The 21,983-nt window shown below is 51.2% G+C and overlaps 2 protein-coding genes across 2 annotated transcripts; one reads left to right on the plus strand and one right to left on the minus strand.

The window, feature by feature from the left end:
- Window positions 1–3,992: 3,992 nt before the first annotated feature.
- Window positions 3,993–8,507, minus strand: HINFP (histone H4 transcription factor). Its single transcript, XM_080631692.1, has 9 exons — window positions 8,144–8,507; window positions 7,670–7,896; window positions 7,383–7,494; window positions 6,941–7,093; window positions 6,357–6,434; window positions 6,143–6,263; window positions 5,893–6,031; window positions 5,564–5,688; window positions 3,993–5,245 (listed from the first exon to the last, which is right to left on the minus strand). Exons 1-9 carry the CDS (start codon window positions 8,304–8,306, stop codon window positions 4,723–4,725), a joined length of 1,641 nt encoding a protein of 546 aa, XP_080487818.1. The 5' UTR covers window positions 8,307–8,507; the 3' UTR covers window positions 3,993–4,722.
- On the plus strand, window positions 8,315–19,524 carry POU2AF2 (POU class 2 homeobox associating factor 2; the record flags this gene model as incomplete). The annotated part of the gene is made up of 6 exons (XM_080631649.1): window positions 8,315–8,758; window positions 10,282–10,360; window positions 13,703–13,812; window positions 17,645–17,687; window positions 18,394–18,689; window positions 19,123–19,524. 6 exons carry the CDS (start codon window positions 8,315–8,317, stop codon window positions 19,522–19,524), a joined length of 1,374 nt encoding a protein of 457 aa, XP_080487775.1.
- Between the last annotated feature and the right edge of the window lie 2,459 nt (window positions 19,525–21,983).

Below are 21,983 nucleotides of genomic sequence, written 5' to 3' on the forward strand. Positions count from 1 at the left end.
AATTACTCATGGTGGTGGTGCTGGTCCTCCAGCTCCCCTGGCAATCCCACCACATGTGTTCCCGATCACCTTTTCCTTCCCTGGGGGAATAAAGTACCTGGCTTTTCCATTGCTGCTTTGGAGAGAGCCAGGGCAGTTCCCAGGGAGCACAAGGCTGGAGCTGGGTACCAGTGTCAGCATGAATGCAAGCCGCTGATCATGGCCTCAGTGAGGAGTGAATGGCCAGTGAAGGGGAGAACAAAGAGTTTAGGGGAGGGAGCCTGTTCAGAAACCCACTCCTGAGAAGAGAGGTGGCACAGCACAGGGTTACAGTGCCCATGATGGCTGCTCCTGCCAAAGGCCACATTAATAGTAGCAGTGCACAGGCTAACAGGCCCCATGGTAGGCAATGAGAGCCCACAGCCCAGCTCCATTCTCAGGTGCTTGGAAGGAGACATTGAGGACCCACACACCGGGTCTTTTTCTCCACTTATGGGACCAAAGAGGGTTCTGCTGTGCTCAGGACAGCCCCTTATACCTCCTTACCTATTTTAGTTGCAGGGCATCAGCTTTCATGTGGCCCCAAACTGCTAGAAGAGAAGTCCCTGGGGAAAGGGGCTCTTAGGGCAAGAGTGTAGACACTTTGAAGCAGCATGTCCTGAAGCCAGCCTGTGGACCACATGGCCATGGGAAAGACTTTGTATCTAAGAGTTGAGACCTTTTCCTCACACAATTAGCTGTTCCGGTCCCAGCACTCCCAGGGAGGCTGTAGGGCAGTTTGACCCACTCTAACACTTGATTCCTCAGCAGTGGGTGGTGCAGCACCGGCCAGGCTGCTCTGGCCTGAGAGCTCTGCCCATGGCATGGAGATAATGAGCCAGCACATGTGCTCTCTCCTTCCTAAAGGGAACAAGAACCTTCTCCAGGAAACAGCCAGGCAAATGTTCCCAGCTGCAGGAAACGCATGCAGCTCCTCAGTGCCTGCTGCTCATAGAGCATCCCCTGCCGCTGGAGAGCCATGGGATGGGGCCAGGCAGGAAGGCAGCCCTACAAGAGAGTGAGTGCAGAACATCTCCTCTCTTCTTAGATGACAGCCTTGGAATGGACAGAGCTTATGGAAGGAGAACAGCAATGGAGACATTGATGAAGGGAAGGAGATATCCAGGGTTGAAGCCTCCCTCGCCATGGGGCCAGCCCTGGATGGCCCAACTCAATTCAGAGGAAGCTGTAAGGAGAGCAAAGGCAGCAGATATTGAGCTGTTTGGCATCCCCGCAGCTCTCACTGTCAACCCCTCCCACAAAACAATGAGAGATGCCCTTACCAAAGGTGAGCAGCCGCTGTCAGGACTCACCACACGGGACATAGCAGTCACACTCGCAGACATCGCAGCGCAGGAACCAGCGGGCCCAGCCCGAGTGCTTGGTGACACAGCCCGAGATCTTGATGCAGCCGCGTTTGAGGAAGGCTCCCAGGTGGGCCTGGGTGCTGCAAGATGAAGAGCATCTCCCAGTGATGTCCCTCTCACTGATCTCAATCCGACCCCGCAGGCAGATCCCTGCAAGAGCAGAGCCAGCGCCCATGACAGGCTGCCCACCAGCCCTACAGCTGGGAGAAAAGAGACTGGAGACCTGCCTGCAGCCCTCCTGCCCGCTCCCCACGCAGGCAGGACACCCAGCAGTACTCACGGAGGCAGGTGGGCTTGGGGGTCCAGTGGCCATCGGACTGGCAGGCACTGGCTGGGTCTCCCAGGAGCAGGAACCCAGGTCTGCAGCTGTACCGCACCACGGAGCCGACCCACCAGTCATTGCCGTGCACCACCGAGTGGAAATCCGCTTCGGGCCGCCCGCAGTTCACTGGGGACAGGGAGGTTGCCGAGGGCAGTGCAGGGCTAGCACGCTGTGCAGACCAAGAGCATGCACCCGCATAAAGCTGTGGGTGATGTGCAGGATCTGCAGGTGCCCCAGGACTGCTGGAGAGACTCCACACGTGCGTGGCACAAAAACTGCCCTCCCCAAGCTGGCTGTGCCAAGCTCTGCAGCCATTCCCAAGGCCCCCCGGTGTCCCTGCTCTGGCTGTACCTCTGCAGAAGGACTTGTATCCCAGCCAGCAGCAGCTGCCATTCCCACACTGGCTCCTCTTCAGTTCCTTGTGCTTTCCCTTGCAGCCTCCCAGACAGATGGGTGCTGTGCCAGACCAGTAAGTGTCCAGGTGTCCTGGTGCCATAGAGAGCCGGGCAGAGCAGGGTTGAAGCCAGGGACCACCCTTTCTGCCAGCTCCTCAGTCCTCAGAGACCTGCAGGGAGGTGGTGCTAGCCCAGCAAAGGCTCATCTCAGCTCACACCCTGCTGTGGTGAGGACTGCATCCTCTAGCAGCACCCAGCTCTTGTGCAAACCAGCTCCAACTTCCCCTGTGCTCACCACAGGGGCATGACAAAGGTCTAGCTCTCTGCTGGAGACCAGTCCAGCCAGGTGCCAGCAGTGCTGGGCAGCCTGTAAACCCCTTTTCCCCAAACACCCTGTTACCTTCTGGGTCCTCACAGGAGACCAGCGTAGCCAGCACAGCGAGGAAGAGGAGGCCCAGTCCCATAGTGCACATTCTGCCCTCCTCCCCTTACCCCTCAAATCAAGGGCCCCTCTCTGCTTCCCCAGGAGAAAGTGAACTTGGTTTCCATGCTGTAGGACAAGGGGAAAGGGAGGAGACATTCCCTTTAATGCCAATCCTCTCCCCGGCAGATAATCTCTGGCAGATTACCCTCCCTGGATCCAGTGTTTAAAGGGACAACTCCGCCCAGTCACCACATCCTTGTCTTCACTCCCAACACCTAGCACCCACATTGTGCAGGAGTGCTGTAGTCCAAGATAATGCAGGTGCAGCTGTAGCTTTGGCAACAGAGCCCTGAGGCCCGCATGCTGGAAAGAGGGCCAAGCTGGAAGTGCTGCGAATGAAACCTGGCAGAAGGCCCTTCTCTCAAGGTATCCTTAATCCAGCTCTGCCAGGTACTGGGCGGCAAGAGCTGGGCAGGGAGAGAAAAGGTTGGGCAAGACCCAGCCACATCACTTCAGCAGCACAGGGATGCTCTACCCAGAGCTAGCACTGCCCTGCAGTGTGTGCTGTCAGGGCTGCTGGGACAGCCAGCTGCCTCCTACCCTGCCTCACCCTGAGGCACAAGGTGCCCAGCCCATGGCCCTAGCTATGTTCACATGGATTCAGCCCCAGGAAACCTTCCACACAGCTTGCAGCAGGCAGCTCTGCCAGCTTCATCCCTGCTCCCTACTAGCAACTGCAGAGCATGCTGCCCCTCACTCAGGACACAAGGGGCTGCTCTCATCACCCCATCCCAAGGGCACAGCCACAAATCACACCCAGTGTTTGTAATTGGAAAGTGAGCAGATGGCCAGGGGTTTAGTATAAAGTGATTTCCTCCATTAACCTGAAATTCCATCAGCTTCTGCTGAACTGCTTGAGAAGAAGAGAGGGAATTCAGCATTCAGCCCCGTATCAGCAAAGTGCCTCCCTGCCTTTATCTCGGCACATCCCCTCCACACACAGGGTGGTGAGGGCCAGTGTCACTCCAGGGACACTAGCATCACACTGTCCTCATCCAATTCACTTGAGGAAGGGCAAGCTGGCTCTGCTCACAAGCCCAGACATGGCAGACAGATGACATTTACACCCTGAAAGAGCAAAAATCAAACCCATGCAGGCAACAAGAATGCCAAAGCGAAACCTGGCTTTCAAGTGCCACCTCTGGGATGTGGAACAACACACTCTCCAAGGCAGCTGCACCAAGCAGCAGAACGGAGGACATGTGAAGAGATCCTGGCTGCTCTTCAGTGTCCACCTCCTGCACTGCAGGTTCTAGGCACCTGTCTCATCCTCTCACCACAATGCCATGGCTGGCAGGGATGGGGCTGAAACAGACACCAAACACTGACTGGCTTAGCAGTCTGACTTTTATTTGTCTTGCCAGAGAACATTTTGCCCAACCAGGAGCCCAAACCCCAATGTGGGGGAGAAACCCAGAGGACAAATGCAGTAAAAAAGCTTCCAATTCCCCAGTGCTGCAGTAGCCTGCAAGGGACAGTACCTCCAGCCCTCTCCTCCCAGGGATCAGTGCAGCATAATGGGACCAGTGGTGTAAACACCACCAACAGCACCAGCTGAACGACCTAGGAGAGGTGATGTGCAGGGAAGTACCGATGAAGGCAAACAGAGAACATGCCACCCCTGGAGAACAAAGTACGGATTGTGGAGAACAGCTCTGCAATGTGCCACACATCTCCCCAGGGAAGAGGCTCCAGCTGGTGTCTGCTCAGCACGCCATCCTGCCTGGGGAGATCCTTGCTGAGGACCAGGCTCAGCAAGTGCTAACAACTTAGCTGCACAGCAGCAGGGACCACATCACCAAAGAGTGACCAAGAGGGGAAGCACTGTGACAGGCAAATGTCAAACCTCCTGGAAGGGTGGGAGAGGCTTGCTAGTCCCTAATCCCCCCAAGGAGGAGACAGACAGCTCTTTCCAGCTCAGATCACTTGACCACAACTGAGAGACCTGTCCTTCCCCTCTCCCTGTGCTGACCAGAACCAGCAGCCACTGAGGCTGGGGCAGCAGAGGAGGAAATTTGCCAGCTGCAGGCAGATGAAGAAAAGCTCAGCCCTCTCCCTCAAGCACTTCTCAACCTGCCCCACCAGCACATCCCATGGAGGCCCAAGTTTTCTGCATGCAGAGAGGCAGGTAGCGCCTCACACGATCTGGATGCCCAGCTCCTCAGCTGTCTTCTGCAGGCGGTCCATGACATTCTCCTCCAGCTCCATAGCCAGCCCACTGGCTGCTGCCACTTGCTCCTCTGAGGAGGTGCTGGCCATGACATAATACACAGTCTCAGCCTCCCCATGCTCATTGGTCCTGTTCACCACATGGATGATGGGGTTGGCTGGGGTGCCCGGTTCTTTCCCTGATGACATTGCTGCTCCTGGGAAGACACTGGGCCGTGCTGGCTCAGGGCTGTCAGCACAGCGAGAGGCTGAGGGTAGCTGGGTCACCTGCAGCTCAGGAACACAGTGTTCAGCCGGTTGAGCCTCTGCTGAGGCCTCCAGAATGATGCCCTGCAGGTTGCCCTCACCCTCAGAAAGCACCACACACTCCGTTGAGCCATCCAGTGCCTCACCCCGCTTCTCTCTGTCCTTCAGCAGCTGCTCTGTCAGCTCCACACTCTCGTAACGCACCAGCTGCAGCCTCATGTAGCCATCCTCATGTTCCTTGTACCTGAGCAGAGATAGGTAGGGGTGATGGAGCCACTCACACTACAGCCCTTTCCCACAAGACAGGTAGCAGCCTGAAGCTGCAGCCAAGGAAGGGAAGCGGCACTATGAAGTTGCACACTGGTTGCAATGGCCAGTACTTCATACATGATATTGTGCAAGTATGATAAAAACCCTAAAAGTACATGGGTCTTGAGCACATTACAGGTAAATATCAGAGCCCAAGCACTGCCAGGTCTCTGCTCCAGGAAGACACAGGATGTGGTTTTAGCTGCCTCTTGCACTAGAGAGGAGGTAATGAGAAGCTAAGGCTGGGCAGTACCTGAAGCGAGGATGTCCCGAGGGCCATTTGAACTGATGTTTCTTCCTGAGGTGGACAGTGAGGTTGTTTCCACGTGTGAAGCACTTGTCACAGACATGGCACTTGTACCGGGGCTCAAAGTCACCCTGAAGGGCAGAGAAAGGGATGTGAATACCCCATGAGCCTGATCGGCAGGCCTGGAAGGATGAATCAGGTTCTCTGAGAAGGCTGATAGGACGTACTACTGCAACAATAAGAGAGGAGTGCAACCTGACCTCACATTCCTACAGCCCTGGTCAGCCTGGGGCACTTCACATGACTAGTTTTTTAACTCATGCTTCTCTTTGTACCTCATGGACTTTCCGGCAGTGCAGTTTGATGGAGCAGGGGGAACGTGCAGTGAAGCTACAAGCCTCAAACTCGCAGTGATAGGCTGGCTCTTTGCTGTGCGTTTCCAGATGTTTCCTCAAGTCAATGAGATTCTTGCAACTAAAAGGAAATGATAATGGAACAAAGTTGAACACTGTGAAGGACACACACAGGTACCTCTGGGTGCTTCTCCACCACCAGGGTGGGAAGATGGAAAACCCTGGTCCTCACCTGTAGTCACAATAGTCACACTTGAATGGGCGCTCCTCACTGTGCCGAAAACGAATGTGATTGCGCAGGGAAGAGGGCAGGGGGCAGGTCATGTCACACATTGGGCACTTGTAATGGTTCACTGTGTGAAAGAGTGGGTGGAAAACATTACCACAAAGCAGGGAAGAGCACATACTCTTCATGGCCTCAGCTGGGAGAAGGGATCTTTACTCACCATGGTTCCTCATATGGTCACGGAGCAGTCTCTCTGTGGCAAACCTCTTGGAGCAGTGAGAACACTGAAACCTCTGCTCTGTAGCATCAGGGGCAGGGAGAAAAAGGAGGGGGTGGTGAGAAAAGAGATCAGAGCAGAGAGAACAGCACGAAGAACAGCAAATGAGAAAAAGAGGCAGCTACAGTGCAACTGGGAATCCTTCTCTCCAGGCAGAGATAGCAGATACTGACTATAGAGGCAAAATCACTTGCGAAGACCAATCTGCCTCCCCTTTGCACAGCCTCCTTGTGCTGCCAGTGCAAGAACTGGGGAGCAACCATCACACACACACATCAGCACAGCACAAAGGAACTCAACAAGCAAATCCCAGTGCTGCTGCAAGAGCCCATCTGCTGCCTTTGACTTTGCCCCGGTCCTTATAGGAGGAACAGCTCTGCCTGCAGCAGTGTCTGAGTTCCCAGCCATCAGAGAGGCCAGGCTTCTTCCAAGCACACTCGTGCCCTTTGCTTACAGAGACGAGGCATCTCTAGGAAACCAAATAACCCAGCCAGAGGACTGCTTACAACCCACCCACAGGAGCTTACGGTCCAGTGCAGTCTGACGGCGGATGTGGTCAAAGAACTTGGTGTTGTTGGCAAACATCCCCCCACAGGTAGGACAGGCCACCACCTTCTCCTGCGTGTGGCTGCGCAAGTGCTCCCGCAGTTTGCAGCGCCCCTTGAAGGTGCAGTCACAGTCTGAATAGAAACAACAGAATGCCATTAAGATCCTTCACACACGGGCCATGATCTGCAACCTGACTGAATGGCAGGGTTCTTGCTTCTGTTCTGGTTAGCAAAGATCAAAAAGCCCCCAGAGAAGAGTCACAGCAGGATGAGATCACTAATGTGAGATCACTAATGTGAGATCACTAATGTGAGATCACTAATGTGAGATCACTAATGTGATCCCTAATGTTTCCGGACATCATTTGCAATCCAGCCCTGTGCAAAGCTCTCTAGAGAGGCCTTGCATGCACCCACTAACCTTTCCAGCCACAGAGGACCACATGGTTCTCCTTCCCTCTTGCCTTGTACTCTGAACAGAAGCTGTGATCCTCCACGTGCCGATAGAACCACTCGGGATTATCAAATGATCTCTGTTTGGGAGCAAGGCCAGAGAAAACAGGGTGAAGAGATCAGCCTGAGCACAACAGGTTCTTTCACACGGGCACAAATACAGGCAGGCATGCAAGACAAAACCAGCTCTCCTTCCCTTGGCTGCACCATCAAAGACGAAATATACAAAAGTGAAACTGGGTTCTCTGTTCTCACCTCACAGTACTCCCACAGGCACAGGAAGTTTTCCTGGATCTCAGGGATGATATTGCGGCTCTGGAAATCCAGCTGGCAATGGCTCACATCTGACTGGCTCTGCAGGGCCCGCAGCCCCCACTGCTTCAGCTTGGTGTGGTAGCAGTGGAAATAGACGTGGCGAGTGAGGTCAGCTGAGCTCTCCAGGGAACAGAAACCGCATTCCTGCCACAAACACGTGTACTCCTCTGCAACAGGCAGATGTTAATGAGATATAACATTTACACCCTGAGAAAACAGGAAATATTCATGCTGTAACAGCCTGGTGGAAACTTTCCAAGTAAAGCTCAGGTTGCAGCACACAGAGAACACCACAGCTTTTTCCATGCAGTCCAGCAGCAGCAGCAGCGCTGCTCTCCTCGGGGAGAGGATCCTCGCACAACGCAATAGCTCATACAAGCGGGAGAGCAGCGATCGAGGCTGTCAGCGCCTTACCGAGAGGGTCCATCTCGTCCCGACGCTCCTTGGCAAGATGCTGCTGCAGGTGCTGGGCCACATGCTCGCAAAACTCCTCCATCTGCGAGGCCACGTAGGAGCAGAGCTCCCATTCGCACTGCAGCATCAAGGCACCCTTGCCGCCGGCCTTCGCGGGCGCCATGGCCGGGGATGCAGGGCAGTGCGGAGACGCCACGGGCTTACCGCACCGCCGCGGCCACGAGCTGCTCCGGCGTTGTCCGGCAGGCCTCGGCGGCCCCGCACCGTCCGGAACTGCCGGGCCCAGCGGCACCGAAGCGGCGGCCAGAGCCGCGGGAGTCCCGGGCAGAGCGGAGCACGGGAGACGCCGCACTCACGGTCCGGCCCTACCCCGCCGGGGGGCGCCGGAACCCAACGGACTGCACCGCCCCTCCAATGGCAGCAGCCCCGCCGAGCCCTAACCAATCAGCGCGCAGGAGCTGGAGGCGCGCGTACAGCGGCCGAGAGGGCCCGCCGGAAAGCGGAGCTGGCTCACAAAGGTTCCGACCCGCTTTGGGGCTGACCGGCGAACGAAGTCCTTTTGGGATTAAAGGGCGTTTAGTTTTGGGAAACCCGTTTGGTTCGGGGAACCACTTGGTATGATAACATTTGCGTTTGCTACTGCCACATACGTTAATTTGCTGTGGCTCCAGAATGCTTCCTTGCCTAAACAAGAGAGTCCTCACAGTGCAAAGGCTGCGGTCAAAACCACATGACTGAGCATCCCACCCAAGCACCAAACACAAAACACATCAGGATTGCAGCTCCTGCTGTGAGATAATGCAACATACTCTCTTTACTCAGTAACTGAAATGACAGTTTGAATTAAACAAATATACATTGACCATTACAACTGCTGTTCCAAGCTTTTGTAACACCAAATGGAGACACAAATCTCAACGTTTGCTTTGGCACAGGTAAATGCCACGCTAAATCCAAATAAAATTGTATAAAATGTGCCACAAAGAGTGCCTTGCTAATACACAATGGCTTCTGTCACTGCTGTCATACACACCAACTCTCCCCTCTGATGTGAATGGGACGTACGTGCCCAAATTGACCCAGTTAGAATCTGGATCTGTTTGTTGGGGTTTTAGTAGTATTATTATTTTATCTCTGTTTGTTTTCTGCAGGATCTGTTGCTTTCAATGTAGTTGTTTTATAACCGGTACAGAAAACACCTGGCCAGGCTAGACAGTGCAAAGCCATGAGCTTGAATGGGGCTGGGATTTAACCTGCATATCCTAACCAAAGTGTATAAATATCCAGCACAGAAGCCAAAACTATCTGGGAAGCCTGCCAGGAAGCAGGTGGCAAACTAAGCCTCCTGCTGATAAAGCACAGACAGCCCTCTTCTGTTGGGCTTCACATCTGCCCACACATCCCCAACCTGCCTGGTGCTTCCTGCCCATTCTGTTACCTGTCAGTCAAACCCAAGATACCTGGGGGTACCCGGACAGGGTGGCTAAGAATGGATGGACCACAATAGGACTTGTCTTATGTAAGGGCACATATGCATGGTAAAAGAGTTGGTACATGGTAGCTTGATTGGGTGATGTCCTCTTGGTCCTGAGCTCCATGTCTGAGCGGGCAGAACACCCGAGCGGTTCTGCAAGTTAAGAATACTGGGAATTATTCAGGATGTTATTTATGCTCTGCCTTCTCCACTTGCCTCAATGGCCTGAGTAGATGCAGCCTTTGCTGGCTGCTGCTCTTTGCATTTTAAGTACATATGGCAAGCCAAATTAATCTCTAGGCCAGCACTGGGCAAAGTACAAAGAATTACAAAGAGGGACAGATCTTACCTGATAGTCCCTCAAGCTGGCAGCAGACTTCACAAAAGGAGAAATATTTCATTATGAAGAACAGATTGGCACCAGTCTTGTCCTGCTCATGTAAAATGAGCACAGCAATGTTGTGCCCGCTCTGCTTGTATACAAAACGCTCTAGAGATCATCTGCCTCACCAAAATCCTATCCTCAGTGCATTGACAGGTTGTGCTAACCTTGTTGCAGGGAAAATGGCTTTCTTACAGCAAATGTGGATGTTTCGGAACTAGGATATAAGATACTAGGCTTAAATAAGAATGTTCAGGCTTAACTCTGCTTCTTGTTTTGCAGAAACAGTCTTGCTACCATTTGGAGGCTGGGAACAAAGGAATGGTTATAGCAGGCCTGCCCAAAAGTCCCTTTAATCTGGGTCTGGCAGCATTGTAAAAACAGGTCATTTGCTGGCTGCTGTTTCCCTTCCTGGCATCTCAATGGAGACTAATCCCAGACTTTCAGAAAGAGGAGCCCTTGCTTGATAACTGAGAGCCAAACCCTGGCTTCCCCCCCTGCCAGGAGCATGTCGGGTTGCTAAAGGATGCTCCAGCTGGTCCCATGAGCATGCATCCCTGGCTGAGTGTTTCTCCTCTCCTCACAGGTGCTGCCAATGACATGCAAAGCTTCCTGGGTTCACAGTGTTCAAAGACCCAGTTTTGATTGTGTAGTGCACGAGACAGTACCACTCTCAGAGTAAGCCCCGCTGTGTTCATCTTCAACAGCACATGGATATCTCACACTTACACATGACAAGATGCTCTTGTCCCAGGCCTTGCTTTTCCAGCCAGGTTTTTTTTTCCAGCAGGTCCATTCCTCACCTATAAGGGCATGGCCCATCGCTGCAAACCATACCAGCCTTCCACTTTAACCTAGGATTTTTCTGTTGGTAAACTTCAGTTTTCGTCCATAAAATGTCCGCTCAGACGGGAAAGAGACTCTTTGGGAATGATCCGCACTGACCATGCAAATTGGAGTGAAACACACATCAAGAGATTTGCATTTAAGCAAATCCCAAACAAGGTATCATGGAGATATCACTAAATTGTCAAAAACATATTTCCATCAGGCTCAGCTGGATCTTTACCAGTGGAGTATGAGCACAGACTTCACCCTGCACTGGGAAGTTCGTGACGGACAGCCCTTCTACAAAGTCCTGCAGAGTCCAAGAGCTGGGACTTGTCAGCAGTGACAATGGAAACAGGTGAGTTTCAGCACCTTTTCACAAGCGTAAATAGAAGTCTCCATGGAAATATCAGGGAAAGAGCATACCGTGTTGTCCTTAGGCTCGCTCATATTAAAACAAAATCAGAAAGGATTTTCTAAAATTGATTTGTGGCATCTTTAATGTCACAATAATTTAATAGGATCTATTAGCATGTTCTGCCTTCACTAGGCTGAATTTATATTCCTTCACAATGCAGTATTTTCCACAAATGATGTCAGATCAAAATTATATGACTCAATTTGCCTGAAAATTATATAAACTCAGGCCTGAATGAGCGTTCTCTTCCCCAGTACTGGCAACAGCAGAGTTATCTGGACTTTCAATAGCTCAGCATCAGATCCTGATAAATAACTCACTGAAAGCAATAGGTTTAGTTATGTGGGGCTGGACTGCTAAGTTAAAAACAGGGCTAGAGGGCAGAGCCATTACTTTTATTACTTCTGAATCTGAGCAGATGAATAACTGTGAGCATATGAGTGAAGTAACTTCAATAGCACCCATGTGTAAAAGTAAGGATGTGTGGAAGTGTTTTTCTAAAGTCTTTAGACCATAGTAAATACATCAGGAAAACAGGAGTGCAGAAGTGCAGAGCATCAGACAGTTCTAGAACAGGTCACAGAGAAGCAAGGTCAGTTCATACAGGAGGTTGTGGGATTTGGCAGGATCAGGCTGCAGAATAAATGAATGAAAGCTGCTCACAGCTTTTCTGGTGATGCCCTTCTAGAAATACTCCCATTCTGAAAATTCAATATAAGGCTGTCTCCTTGGCTTCAGTGCTCCTCCAGCAGTTCTGTGCTAAATCAAGGCCTGAATCTTCAACTGGATGCAGCTAGCAAAGGCTGCACGATTTATCGCAGGTATGAAACCACGATGGAGCTCAATGGACTGTGCTATACAGTTGAGACTTTCCCATCAGATATCAACGCTATCTCTAGATGAACTCTCACACAAAGGTGCAAAGTTTCTGTTGTGGAAAGCATAGCTGTTTCTGCCAGTCATGCCTGCTCTTCCATAGCTTTTGAGCTCCAGCTATATGTGCACACCAGCTAACCATGCTTCCCACCGCTGTCAGCAAGACAGCCCTGGAAACGGACTACAGGAGGGAGATTTCTGCTATGGGCTGTCAAAAAAAGCCAGATTCAGCATAGAGAATTGATATCCATTCCAGCCATGTCCTAGTCTGTCCATGGATGCTCACTGGCTCATATTCAGACTCAGCGTTCACCTCTATTTTGATCATAAGCCTTTTGGGGTACTGTCTCTTGCAATGCATTTGCCTTATGCCTAGTCTTGGCTGACGTCTCTACTCTTCCCTTTGTAACCTCTCAATGTTCATGGGCACCTGGGGACACAATGCCACATGAATGAAAGCAGTAAATGGAGCCAAATGACACATCCTGAAAAGCAGAAGGGCAAACCGATAAATCACAGTTTTAAAGATCAAACACATCAGCTGTGGAATGTCTGTTTGTGTTCCCTTCAGAGAACACGGCTGTGTGTTTTCCAAGGGATTAGCTTCAAATTAAGCTCTTCTCGGGAAGATCTCAATAAAAGCCCACACGGACACTCCTCCCTGGCTCCACAGGTGTGAGCTCTCTGTTCGGGCATAGCCTGCTTGCCAAGATAAAAGACCTGTATTGTATATTATTGTACCTTGCACCTCTCTGCCCTCACTTGTGCCAAAACACCTGTACACGAGGCAGATCGTGCAAAGCTTTATCCGGGCAGAGGAAGAGGACAAATGCCTCATACCCAAAGTCACACAGACCCTATGGACAGGTTGTGCTGCAATCTAGTCAGGTGAAGAAAATGGATCCTGGCCTGCCGTCAGCCTCTTGGGTGACATGGCCAAGACACTGTACCCCTCTTTGTGCCTTCCTTGATAGCCTTGATAAAACAATAGAGTCCCAAAGTACCTGTCTGTATTCGCTGTGGATACAAACCACACTGAGCAGACAGTTCCTTTCTGTTTCCAGACACCTCCACTGTGATTCACATCACTGTTCAGAGGAGCCATTCCAGCTCCCTGGGGTATTTCCACCTTTGCTGTGCTGAGATCAAAGCTCCCAGAGGGATGTGCTGAAAGCCAGCAGCTCCAGAAGGGCAGGGAAGGGCTAAACCAACACCACCTCTGCTGAAAGCAGTAGGGTTGTGCAGTTAAAGCAAATTCTACTGACCCAAAGGGGAAACATAAGATCCCCCAGAGCTCTCTTTGGAAAAATTAAAACCAAAACCCCTCAGCCAGTCATATCTGGCACAGAGGGATGTGCATGGGAACCACATGGCACCCAGTGCTGAAATACAAGGTAGGGCAAATGAGCAGGCCTTGGTGTTTGGCTCCTAAGGGATGATTTTGTATTAATAATAGCAGTCTTATGTGCTCCCTTCCTAACTTGTCATACAGAGGCAATGAATTTGCTTCTTCCGTAACAGCCTCCTCCAGCTGCCCTATGCTTTCAATAAACTCCTCTAACGCCCATTTCATTTCCTTAGTCCCTACAGATTTTGGCAAACGAGTGTACCAAGGAGTGCGGGTGAAACACACAGTCAAGGACCTTCTTGCTGAGAAACGATCCAGGCAGAGCAGTGGCTCCCACTTCAGTGTAAGTCACTTTGCATTCCACCACCACCCAGGCCTTTTTTCGCACCAGAAAAGTCACGTCATGCAATCCTCTGGTTTAAAGAGCATTTATGTTGAGTTCAGGGCACCGCCAATGTCGACATGGAATAGCAAAAAACATTTGCAACACTCGTGTTTGCCCCAAAAGGTCACAGATGTCTCCTTGATTTTTTACATTAGTGAACCTTTGAGGGATTGAAGTCCTTTGCGTGTTTTGCCCAAGCACATCAGTAATGCTGAATTTCTCATTGCTTCCACATCCTGCATATGACACCCTTCCAAGTCAACTTCCTTTTTCACTAGCTACACTCAACTCAGTGCCACAAAAATAGATGTTCTTCCCAGAATGCTGTGCTGCTTCCAGCTCCTCTCTGGCATACTAGAGTGCCAGGAGAGATGCAGTGATTTTATGGTCTGGAAAGAGGCCAAGCATCAGTTTGTTAGAGATGATTTCTTCTTAAAGTGGTTCTATAGCAACAGGAAACCTAAATTATAGTGCACTACATTGTTTTTTCTCAGTCACTAGCCAGAGAAGCAGTGCTGTGCCCAGAAAACACAATATTGCACATGCCAGCACATGGCATCCGGTAGCATAGTAAGCCATTCCCTGCATACTCTTGAGACTCACCTTTATCAAGCAGCAGCACCTCACTTCCAGGCTGACTGGGAGCAATGGGGCCTTCTGACAGATGAGGAGATGCAGTCAAGCTGCTGAAACTGTGTCCTGGCAGGAAAGGGCAGGAGCAAAGACACAGATTACCGGCAGCAGAGCACACAGTGCTGATGCTCTTTCCCCCCCATCCACTTGCCTCAGGCTTTTTGCTTTCAACAAAAAACAAAGAGACCTCAAAGGGACTTCCAAGTGGTTTTTTTGCTGTTACTTCCACATGTTGACTCTGTGACAAAACAGGCAGAAGAACAGCAAGGACATTACCAAACAGAGCAAGATCAAGCCATAGATATCTTCACAGCCTTCAGCTACTGCAGAAATGCAGAAGACTGCCCTGAGCCATGGACAGTCGCTGGGAAACACATGTTCCCACCAGGATGCATTTAGGAAGACTGCTTTGGGGAGCAGCAGGAAGCAACTGTTGTGCTTGTGCTCACTGAGACAAGAGGTCCTGGTTGATGGCTATCATACTTTACCTGCTCTCTTTCTGGAGAAAGCAGCTTCAACAGCTGCAATAAAAAGCCCTAGGAACGGTAAACCACTTGCAGCTTGCTTTATTACACTTTGCTTTGTATTCCAAAGCTTAGCAGTTGTGTGTCTGTCTAATGCAGTATCAGCCCTGTTACTAATTCCCTACAAGGCACAAAAAATTATTGTGCAGGGCAAACGCCTGTATTTGCTTGAATGTATCATGAAAAGAACAGCTGTATGTGCAGCTCTGTTTATCTGACATAATATAATCCAGAATCAAAAGCAGATAACTGAACACCCCTTTGTGTGTTTATGATGCAGTGTAATTTAGCTGCATCTTTTGTTTGAACATGATCTTTGCTCCAAAATTGGTAAGCCGCTGTTGTGCAAGGGGAGGTCTATGGAGGAAATTCATGATGCTAAGGAAAGGTCATTGTTCATGGGAGGTGAGCCACTGGGCTGTTTACTGAAGCAGCAGAACAGCAACAATTTCATGACAACTAGTCCCTGCATACATCAAATGACAGGAAACCAGCGTGTATTGTGATGAAACCCACACAGTCTGGGCTTCTGAGTTCCCATCAACTGCAGGGCAGAAGGTCCTGGGCTTTAGTGAAGATCTGACTTGTTTCCCACTGTGGGCATGAACCAGCAATTACCCTCTGCAGGATTACCTTCTTTTCTCAGGTGAGGAAGCTGCTAGATACACAGATGAAGCACTATGCCCACCAGGACCCAGAGGCCAGGAACAAATCATTCTGCATACTTGCCGTCAGCAAACCAGTGAGGTGCTCTGCCTAGGCTAAACTTTGCTTTTATTGTTAATGTTTATTACTCCAGCTGCTGTACTAGAGATTGGGTTTGGAGATGAGATACGCTGAAGCCAAAGTACAGTCAAAGGGCACCATAGGTCCCCACTGCAGGACCAGGTCTTGACCTGCAACCTTACATTTAGTCCCCCAAGGCAGCCTTGTAGCTGAACAACGCTCCCAGGTTACCAAGGCAGTGAAGCAACACAGCTCTCTGGAGTACCCCTAACCAGTATATCTGCTCGCTCTTGTGTGAGGAAGGCTGAGACCAAGCTGATCAGCAGCTGAATATACTGTGGGCACAAGTGATGCTAAACAGACACACTGATGTGGTGCAGAAGATCCAGCTACCCCAATCCCACGGCACTGAAAGGAAGTAATGCAGGGAGGAAATGAACTAATGTGCTTCAATTAAGCTGAGCCATTCATCCCTTGGTAAGGAGCCAGGAGGCAAGTGAAATGTAGGTCTCTGCAAGTATGTGGGTGCCTGATGTGATGAAGGCCAAAGATGGGCTGCTGCAGAGGCTCTTGAAATTGAATTAAGGCAAGTAAAACCCTCGCAGCTAATGTCAGCTCTGTGGCTATGCACCACAGGCATGTGCACACACAGTCAGATAGTTTCAGTAGCTGTTGAACACACAGGATCAAAGCTGAACTTAGGTACACTGGTAACTTAGAACGCTTCATACTAGAGACTGGCACTGAAGTGACATGGATGCTGAGAGAGGGGTGTCTGCCAAGACCAGATTTGCATGTGGAGGCTTCAGCTTTGCAGGGCAGCGTGCATATCCAGCTATGATCCTCACTGAGGTCTGCGGCCAAAAATGTCCCAGCTGGAGGCAGGTGCAAGGCCTGACCCTGCAGCATGAACACGTTCATCTGACCACAAGCCAAAGGGCTCCTTCCTGATGCCTCGTACCACTCCTGCAGCCTGCGTGACTCGTGTGGGCTCGGAGCTCATTTTCATGATGGAGCAAGGAGCAGCTGCAAACCTTCCTCAGCAGTAAAAGGAAGTCCTGGCGCTGGCAAATTTAATTCAAATCTAAACCTCTAAATTTGGTTGCTTGCTATGGCAGGAACCTCCTGTTTGCACTATGCAAACTGAAAATAGTGTGTCACCATCACTGGCCACTACAACAGCACAGCTGAAGTAAATGCAGCCGTGGGCATGGTATTTCTGCTCTATGGGCTTGGAAGTCAGGAGATAGGACTCAGCCAAACTCTGTGTGTGAGCTCTCATCTAGAGGAGCAGATGGCTTTGCCCAAGTACTTGTAAGGAATTAGCCACCATGAGCACCAGGGTCACTCAAGGCTAATTCTTCCTTAGGGACCAAGAGATTATTTTTATCAATACTTTCATAGCACCCAAATAGGAACTGGAAGCAACTGCCTCCAAACATAGCCTGCTTGTTCTGCTAGGAGGGACCAGCTAATGCAGCTCTGTGGCAGGTAGATGGAGCACAAGAGAGCTGGGCTAGGACACAGGCAGCGCAGAATCTGCCTGTTTTGACCAGCCAAGGGCTTAGAGACCAGCTGATTGAGACCTGTTCTGAGCCAACACCGAAACGGAAGGCTCAGCATTAAGCCTGCATTAAGGGACCCTGCAGCCCATGAAAAAGCAGCCGGTTATCTTGATATTTCTACTGTTATCAGCTCTACACAAGACTTCAAAATCTCTTCTTAGCCTACATCTGCTAATACCTCAGAGGCCAGAGGCTTGAAATCTTAGAGTTAAGCTCTTCATGCTGATAGCACCAAGACTCAAATAGTGCACCTGAATGATGCCAACACCTTCTCAAACTACACGCTCAGAGAGCTGCCTTGCTTTGAAAAGACCTTTTTTAACATATCTTTATCTTTTGCAGGGCAGCATCAGCACACCACAGTCATCGTTTGTCCAAATGCCAGGTGAGGTTTTCCTCCACTAATAAATGACTTCTGTATTGGTTGGACAGTTGATGTTGCTCCTGTTTCTTCTCCTCCAAAAGACATGAAGTGCGCAAAGGAGCAGTGGAGTAGGGCTACCTCTCAGAGAGAGCCCAGGGGGAAAGTAATGGAAAAAGTCAAACCAGGAACTGCAATAATAAAAGAAAAGCCTCTGTAATCTCGTATGACATTCCCAGAGGTGAAAAAGGTAATTAAAGCAGTTCCCATCTCTTTTGGTAGAGGTGCCACACAGAAGCCCTTCTTTTCCCTCTGTGTCTTCTAGTTTCCCCTGAAGCTGCAGAGAGAAAGTATGAAACCAGGAGCTTACCTGTTTAATCTGTTAAACTCTTGGTCAGGGAAAGGGGTGTAAGGCTGTAACACCATCCTCCTCCCCAAGAGCTGTAGCAGAGCAAGGAAGAAGCAAACTCTGGCCTCATACTTTAAGCTTTCCCAAAACACACTTGGTTTGCTGCAGATGGGGGCCATCAGCTGGATCAGGGCAGTCTGAGGTGCTAAAAGCCCTTGGGGTGACACACCTGCTTGAAGACAGGAGTGACTCCTGCCCTGGGCGATGCTAGAATGAAAAGAGATCTACTTTGTGTCTGCAGTGGTGGCCGTAGCTCTGTGGCTCTCTTGGTGCTGCTGTTATGGCTTCCCTTAAGCCCATTTTTTCTCTTTGCCATTGCAGGCTCACCTACCACAGCTGGTTACTATGGTGTCAGGAGATCCTTCACCACAGAGTTGGATTTCCACAACACAAAGCAGTTTGTCAGTGATGTCTACTCATCCCCTCTAGGGTCCAAGCCCTTCTCAAGTGATTCGTCTGCCACTCCGGGATTCCCAGCACTTCTGGATCCGTATCTCACAGACCAGTATGGGGATTACCGTGCTACTCCACTCACCGCTGGTACCAGCTCCTTCTTCAGCCCTTCTGTGCCTCCTCTCCTGCCATCTTTCCCTAACGACACAACGCACTTCCTGCTAGTGAGTGAGTCTGTGGTTCTCAGTCACCCAATGAAAGTTTACCTGATTTAAAGCTGGGGTTAAGTCAGAGGGACTTATGTGGGAAGGATGTGGCTGTTACAGGAGGCAGCTACAGCAGAGCACACAACAGAAGGGATAGGGCTGAAGGGCAGCGTTTGTTCTCTTTGACCACATCCTTCATGTCATTATCCCCTCTTTCTGCTGGAGACCAGCTCCTAAACTAACAACTTTCCCTGCTCCCCAAAATAGCTACTGCATTATGCACCTTAAGGTTCTAGAAACATCCTTTGAACATCCTAGAACATCTGTTGCCTGTCCCCACCAATGCCACTTCTCCATTCACTCTGGGCTCTGCAGGGTCAGGGTGGGTCAGATGTGCCAAGGTTTTATTCTTAAGGGTTCTTTCTTGCTTTCTCTCCCTGATTCCATGCAGAGAGAGCCCTGGGAGCAGACCTCACCTGACAGCCTCAGCCAGTTGGATGGTGCATGCTCAGACCCTCTGCAGGCACTGCCTGCCAGTGCCAACTGCCTCCCCTCACATGAATCTGGAAGCATTTCCCCATACCGAAGCTCAGGTTGGACCCCAGCCATCCCCGGAGCCCAGCCCTACCCTTTGCACCCTCTTGAAGATGTTCACTACTCCCCAAGCTATGCTGCCACCTCACCCTACACCTTCTCACCATTCATGCCTGTGGCAAACGAGCTTACCTCCAGGATGAGCCACCTCCCAACAGAGAAGTCCTCAGAGACATCACCTCTGCATGATAACTCTGCCTGGGCAAAAGATGATGGAAGTCCCATCTGGGGGACTTATGAAGGCCAGAGAACTTATTGATGAGGGTTAAGAGCTGGAGGAAAAGAAGAATGGACCATTATTGAAGCAAATTAATTACTTGTGTGCTTTTTCCTAAAGATGGTCCTTTAAACAGAGGGTGCTAACAACGTGCAACGCTTTATGCTCTGTTTAGAAATACAATCACTTGGATGTACCACATTTAGCTTAGAGTGGTGCCTTCTAGTGCCTTATGAAAGTCATTGCTCATGGTCACGCTGTGCTACAAGTAAAATTCACAGCCTGAAAAAAATCTGCACAAACAAGGATCTTCGGTACTTCTTTTCAGGTGCTGGGAAAACAGATTGCTCTGAACCGTAAACACCTTACGGAGCATTACCAGAAAACATATAGGAAGAGCAAGGCTGGGGCTGGGGCAGGGCCTCCTTAATAGCGCAGAGTCTGTGTAATGGTATCTTGTTACCTAGCGGCATAAATGCTAGTTCCTAACTCCAGCATGCTGTGAACAATGACATTATCTTGAGCAACAGTTACGCCCAGTGTAGCAAATGCATGACACATTAGAGCCTATAGCACGGGAGGCTACAACCAAATAAAGCTCACTGTACTACACCAGGGCCTGGCAGACTATTGGGGCACCATCCTGCCTGATGCTCTGTGCACAAGGAAGCCTGACCTGTAATGCACAAAGCACATCCTCCTCAATTTCCTTTTTGCCCGAAGAAAACGCAGGGCTGCTCCCCCAGACAAATACAAGCCTTGAGTCAGTGGGCATAAGGCAGCCCCTTGCCAAGAGGTACCCACCTGGCCCTAGAACAGGGACCAAGGCTGATTTGAGGTCCCAGGGCTATGCCGGGGCTCACGGCCACTAGAGGTAGCTCTGCACCCACAAACGCGCACTCAAAGGAGTCCTGCGCAACCCTCGCACATGCAGCCAGTCCCGCCTGCTGCATCCAGACCCGGTGGAGGTTACCTGCTCTGCCCCATCTCGCCCCCCAGCCTGGCACCCACAGAAGCAGCAACAAATCCTTGCTGAGGAAGAACAGGAGCTTTCCAGCGCCAGAAAGTGTGTAGCAGTGAGATGCTTTATAAGGCCCTCCTTGCCCCTTCTCAAATCCTGAGGCTGATGGGACATTTGGAGCCTTCTCAGCACAATCCAGGGATCATAAACAGCACCGGGGTCTCAGGATCGGGCCCAGAGCATCACTTCATGCCATGCTGCCTACAGGCACCTCTCTGTGGGGCAATGTGAACTGGGGACACAGCGCTTCCCCTAGAAAGAGGCAGCGATATTGGGTCCCTTTTAAGCATCACTGCAGAGAGCTGCCAAGCAGCCAGGCCAGTCCTCTGCACAAAGCCCTTTCCTGTACAGGGATACCACCTAAGCACCCCTCCTCCTGGAGCCCAGGAATGTCCTTGCACCCCAGTGCTCACACAGCAACCATACTGGGCAGACCCCTTGACATCTTCAGGGGCCCAGCACAGCCTCTATTCACAGGGGCTTGCAGCCCGCAGCAGTAGCCCTGGAGCTGTTCTAGGCTCTTCCCGCCTCAGGAAGAGTCCACAGCTGGCCAGGAGCACCCAGCTCCGGTCCTGGCTGGACTGGGGTCCCTCCCAGCACTTCCTGATTCCCCAGCCTTGTTCAGACCTGCTCGAAAAAGCAAACTCCAGCTGCTCTCTGTGCCTCAGATCTCACCTCTGCTTATCCCCATGGGCTGTGCCCTTCTGTTTGCTAGTGGGGTCCTGTGGAGACATGGAAAGCTCAGCCCAGGGAAAGAGCCATCAACCAGGACTCCTCCGCACATGCTGCTAAGCATGGGGAGAGGTGAGCCCAGCCGCCTCCCCATGCTTGGACCATGGGCACCAGAGGCTCCTGTGAGCAGCCAGCATGGAGCATCCCAGGTTGGCATCTGCTCAGTCAGAGCTGCTCCCCTGACCATGGGCCAGGGCAAGGCAAGGAGCCCCAGAGCATCTCAGGTGTGTGCAGGTCTCCTTGTCCTGCATCCAGTCCCCTGTGCTCCCAGACCTGAGACCTGCATGAGCCCACAGCATCGTTCCACACCACAACAGACAGCACCACCTGAATCACTGTCTGTAGCTGTCGCTTGACAAAGAGGCAAATCTCAGCTGTACCTTCTTCAAGGGCCTTGCATGGATGGGGACACCAGCTTCAGTCTGGCTGTATTTCCACCAGGCTCTGAGAGAGAAGCAGGGATAGAAAGCTTTTGAGTTGTCTTGGAAGTATTTGACCCATTGGCATTCAACTCTTAACCAGCTCTGTGAGCCTGGAAATGCTCTGAAACCCAGGACATGCAGGAACACCCCAAACACGGGTGCTTCGTGTTTCCTTAAGGCACACAGCTCAGCCAGGACTGGAGCTGAGCAGCCTGAGCTCTCTGCTCTGCGGTCTCTGGTTACAGAAGTAAACATTACCCTGGCTCCCGGGAGTGCCAGCTCCCCCCACAACACCACAGCCTCCAAGGGCTCTACCCTCCCACCAC

The sequence above is a fragment of the Psittacula echo genome, assembly GCF_963264785.1.
Source record: "Psittacula echo genome assembly, chromosome: 18".
Classification (NCBI taxonomy): domain Eukaryota; kingdom Metazoa; phylum Chordata; class Aves; order Psittaciformes; family Psittacidae; genus Psittacula; species Psittacula echo.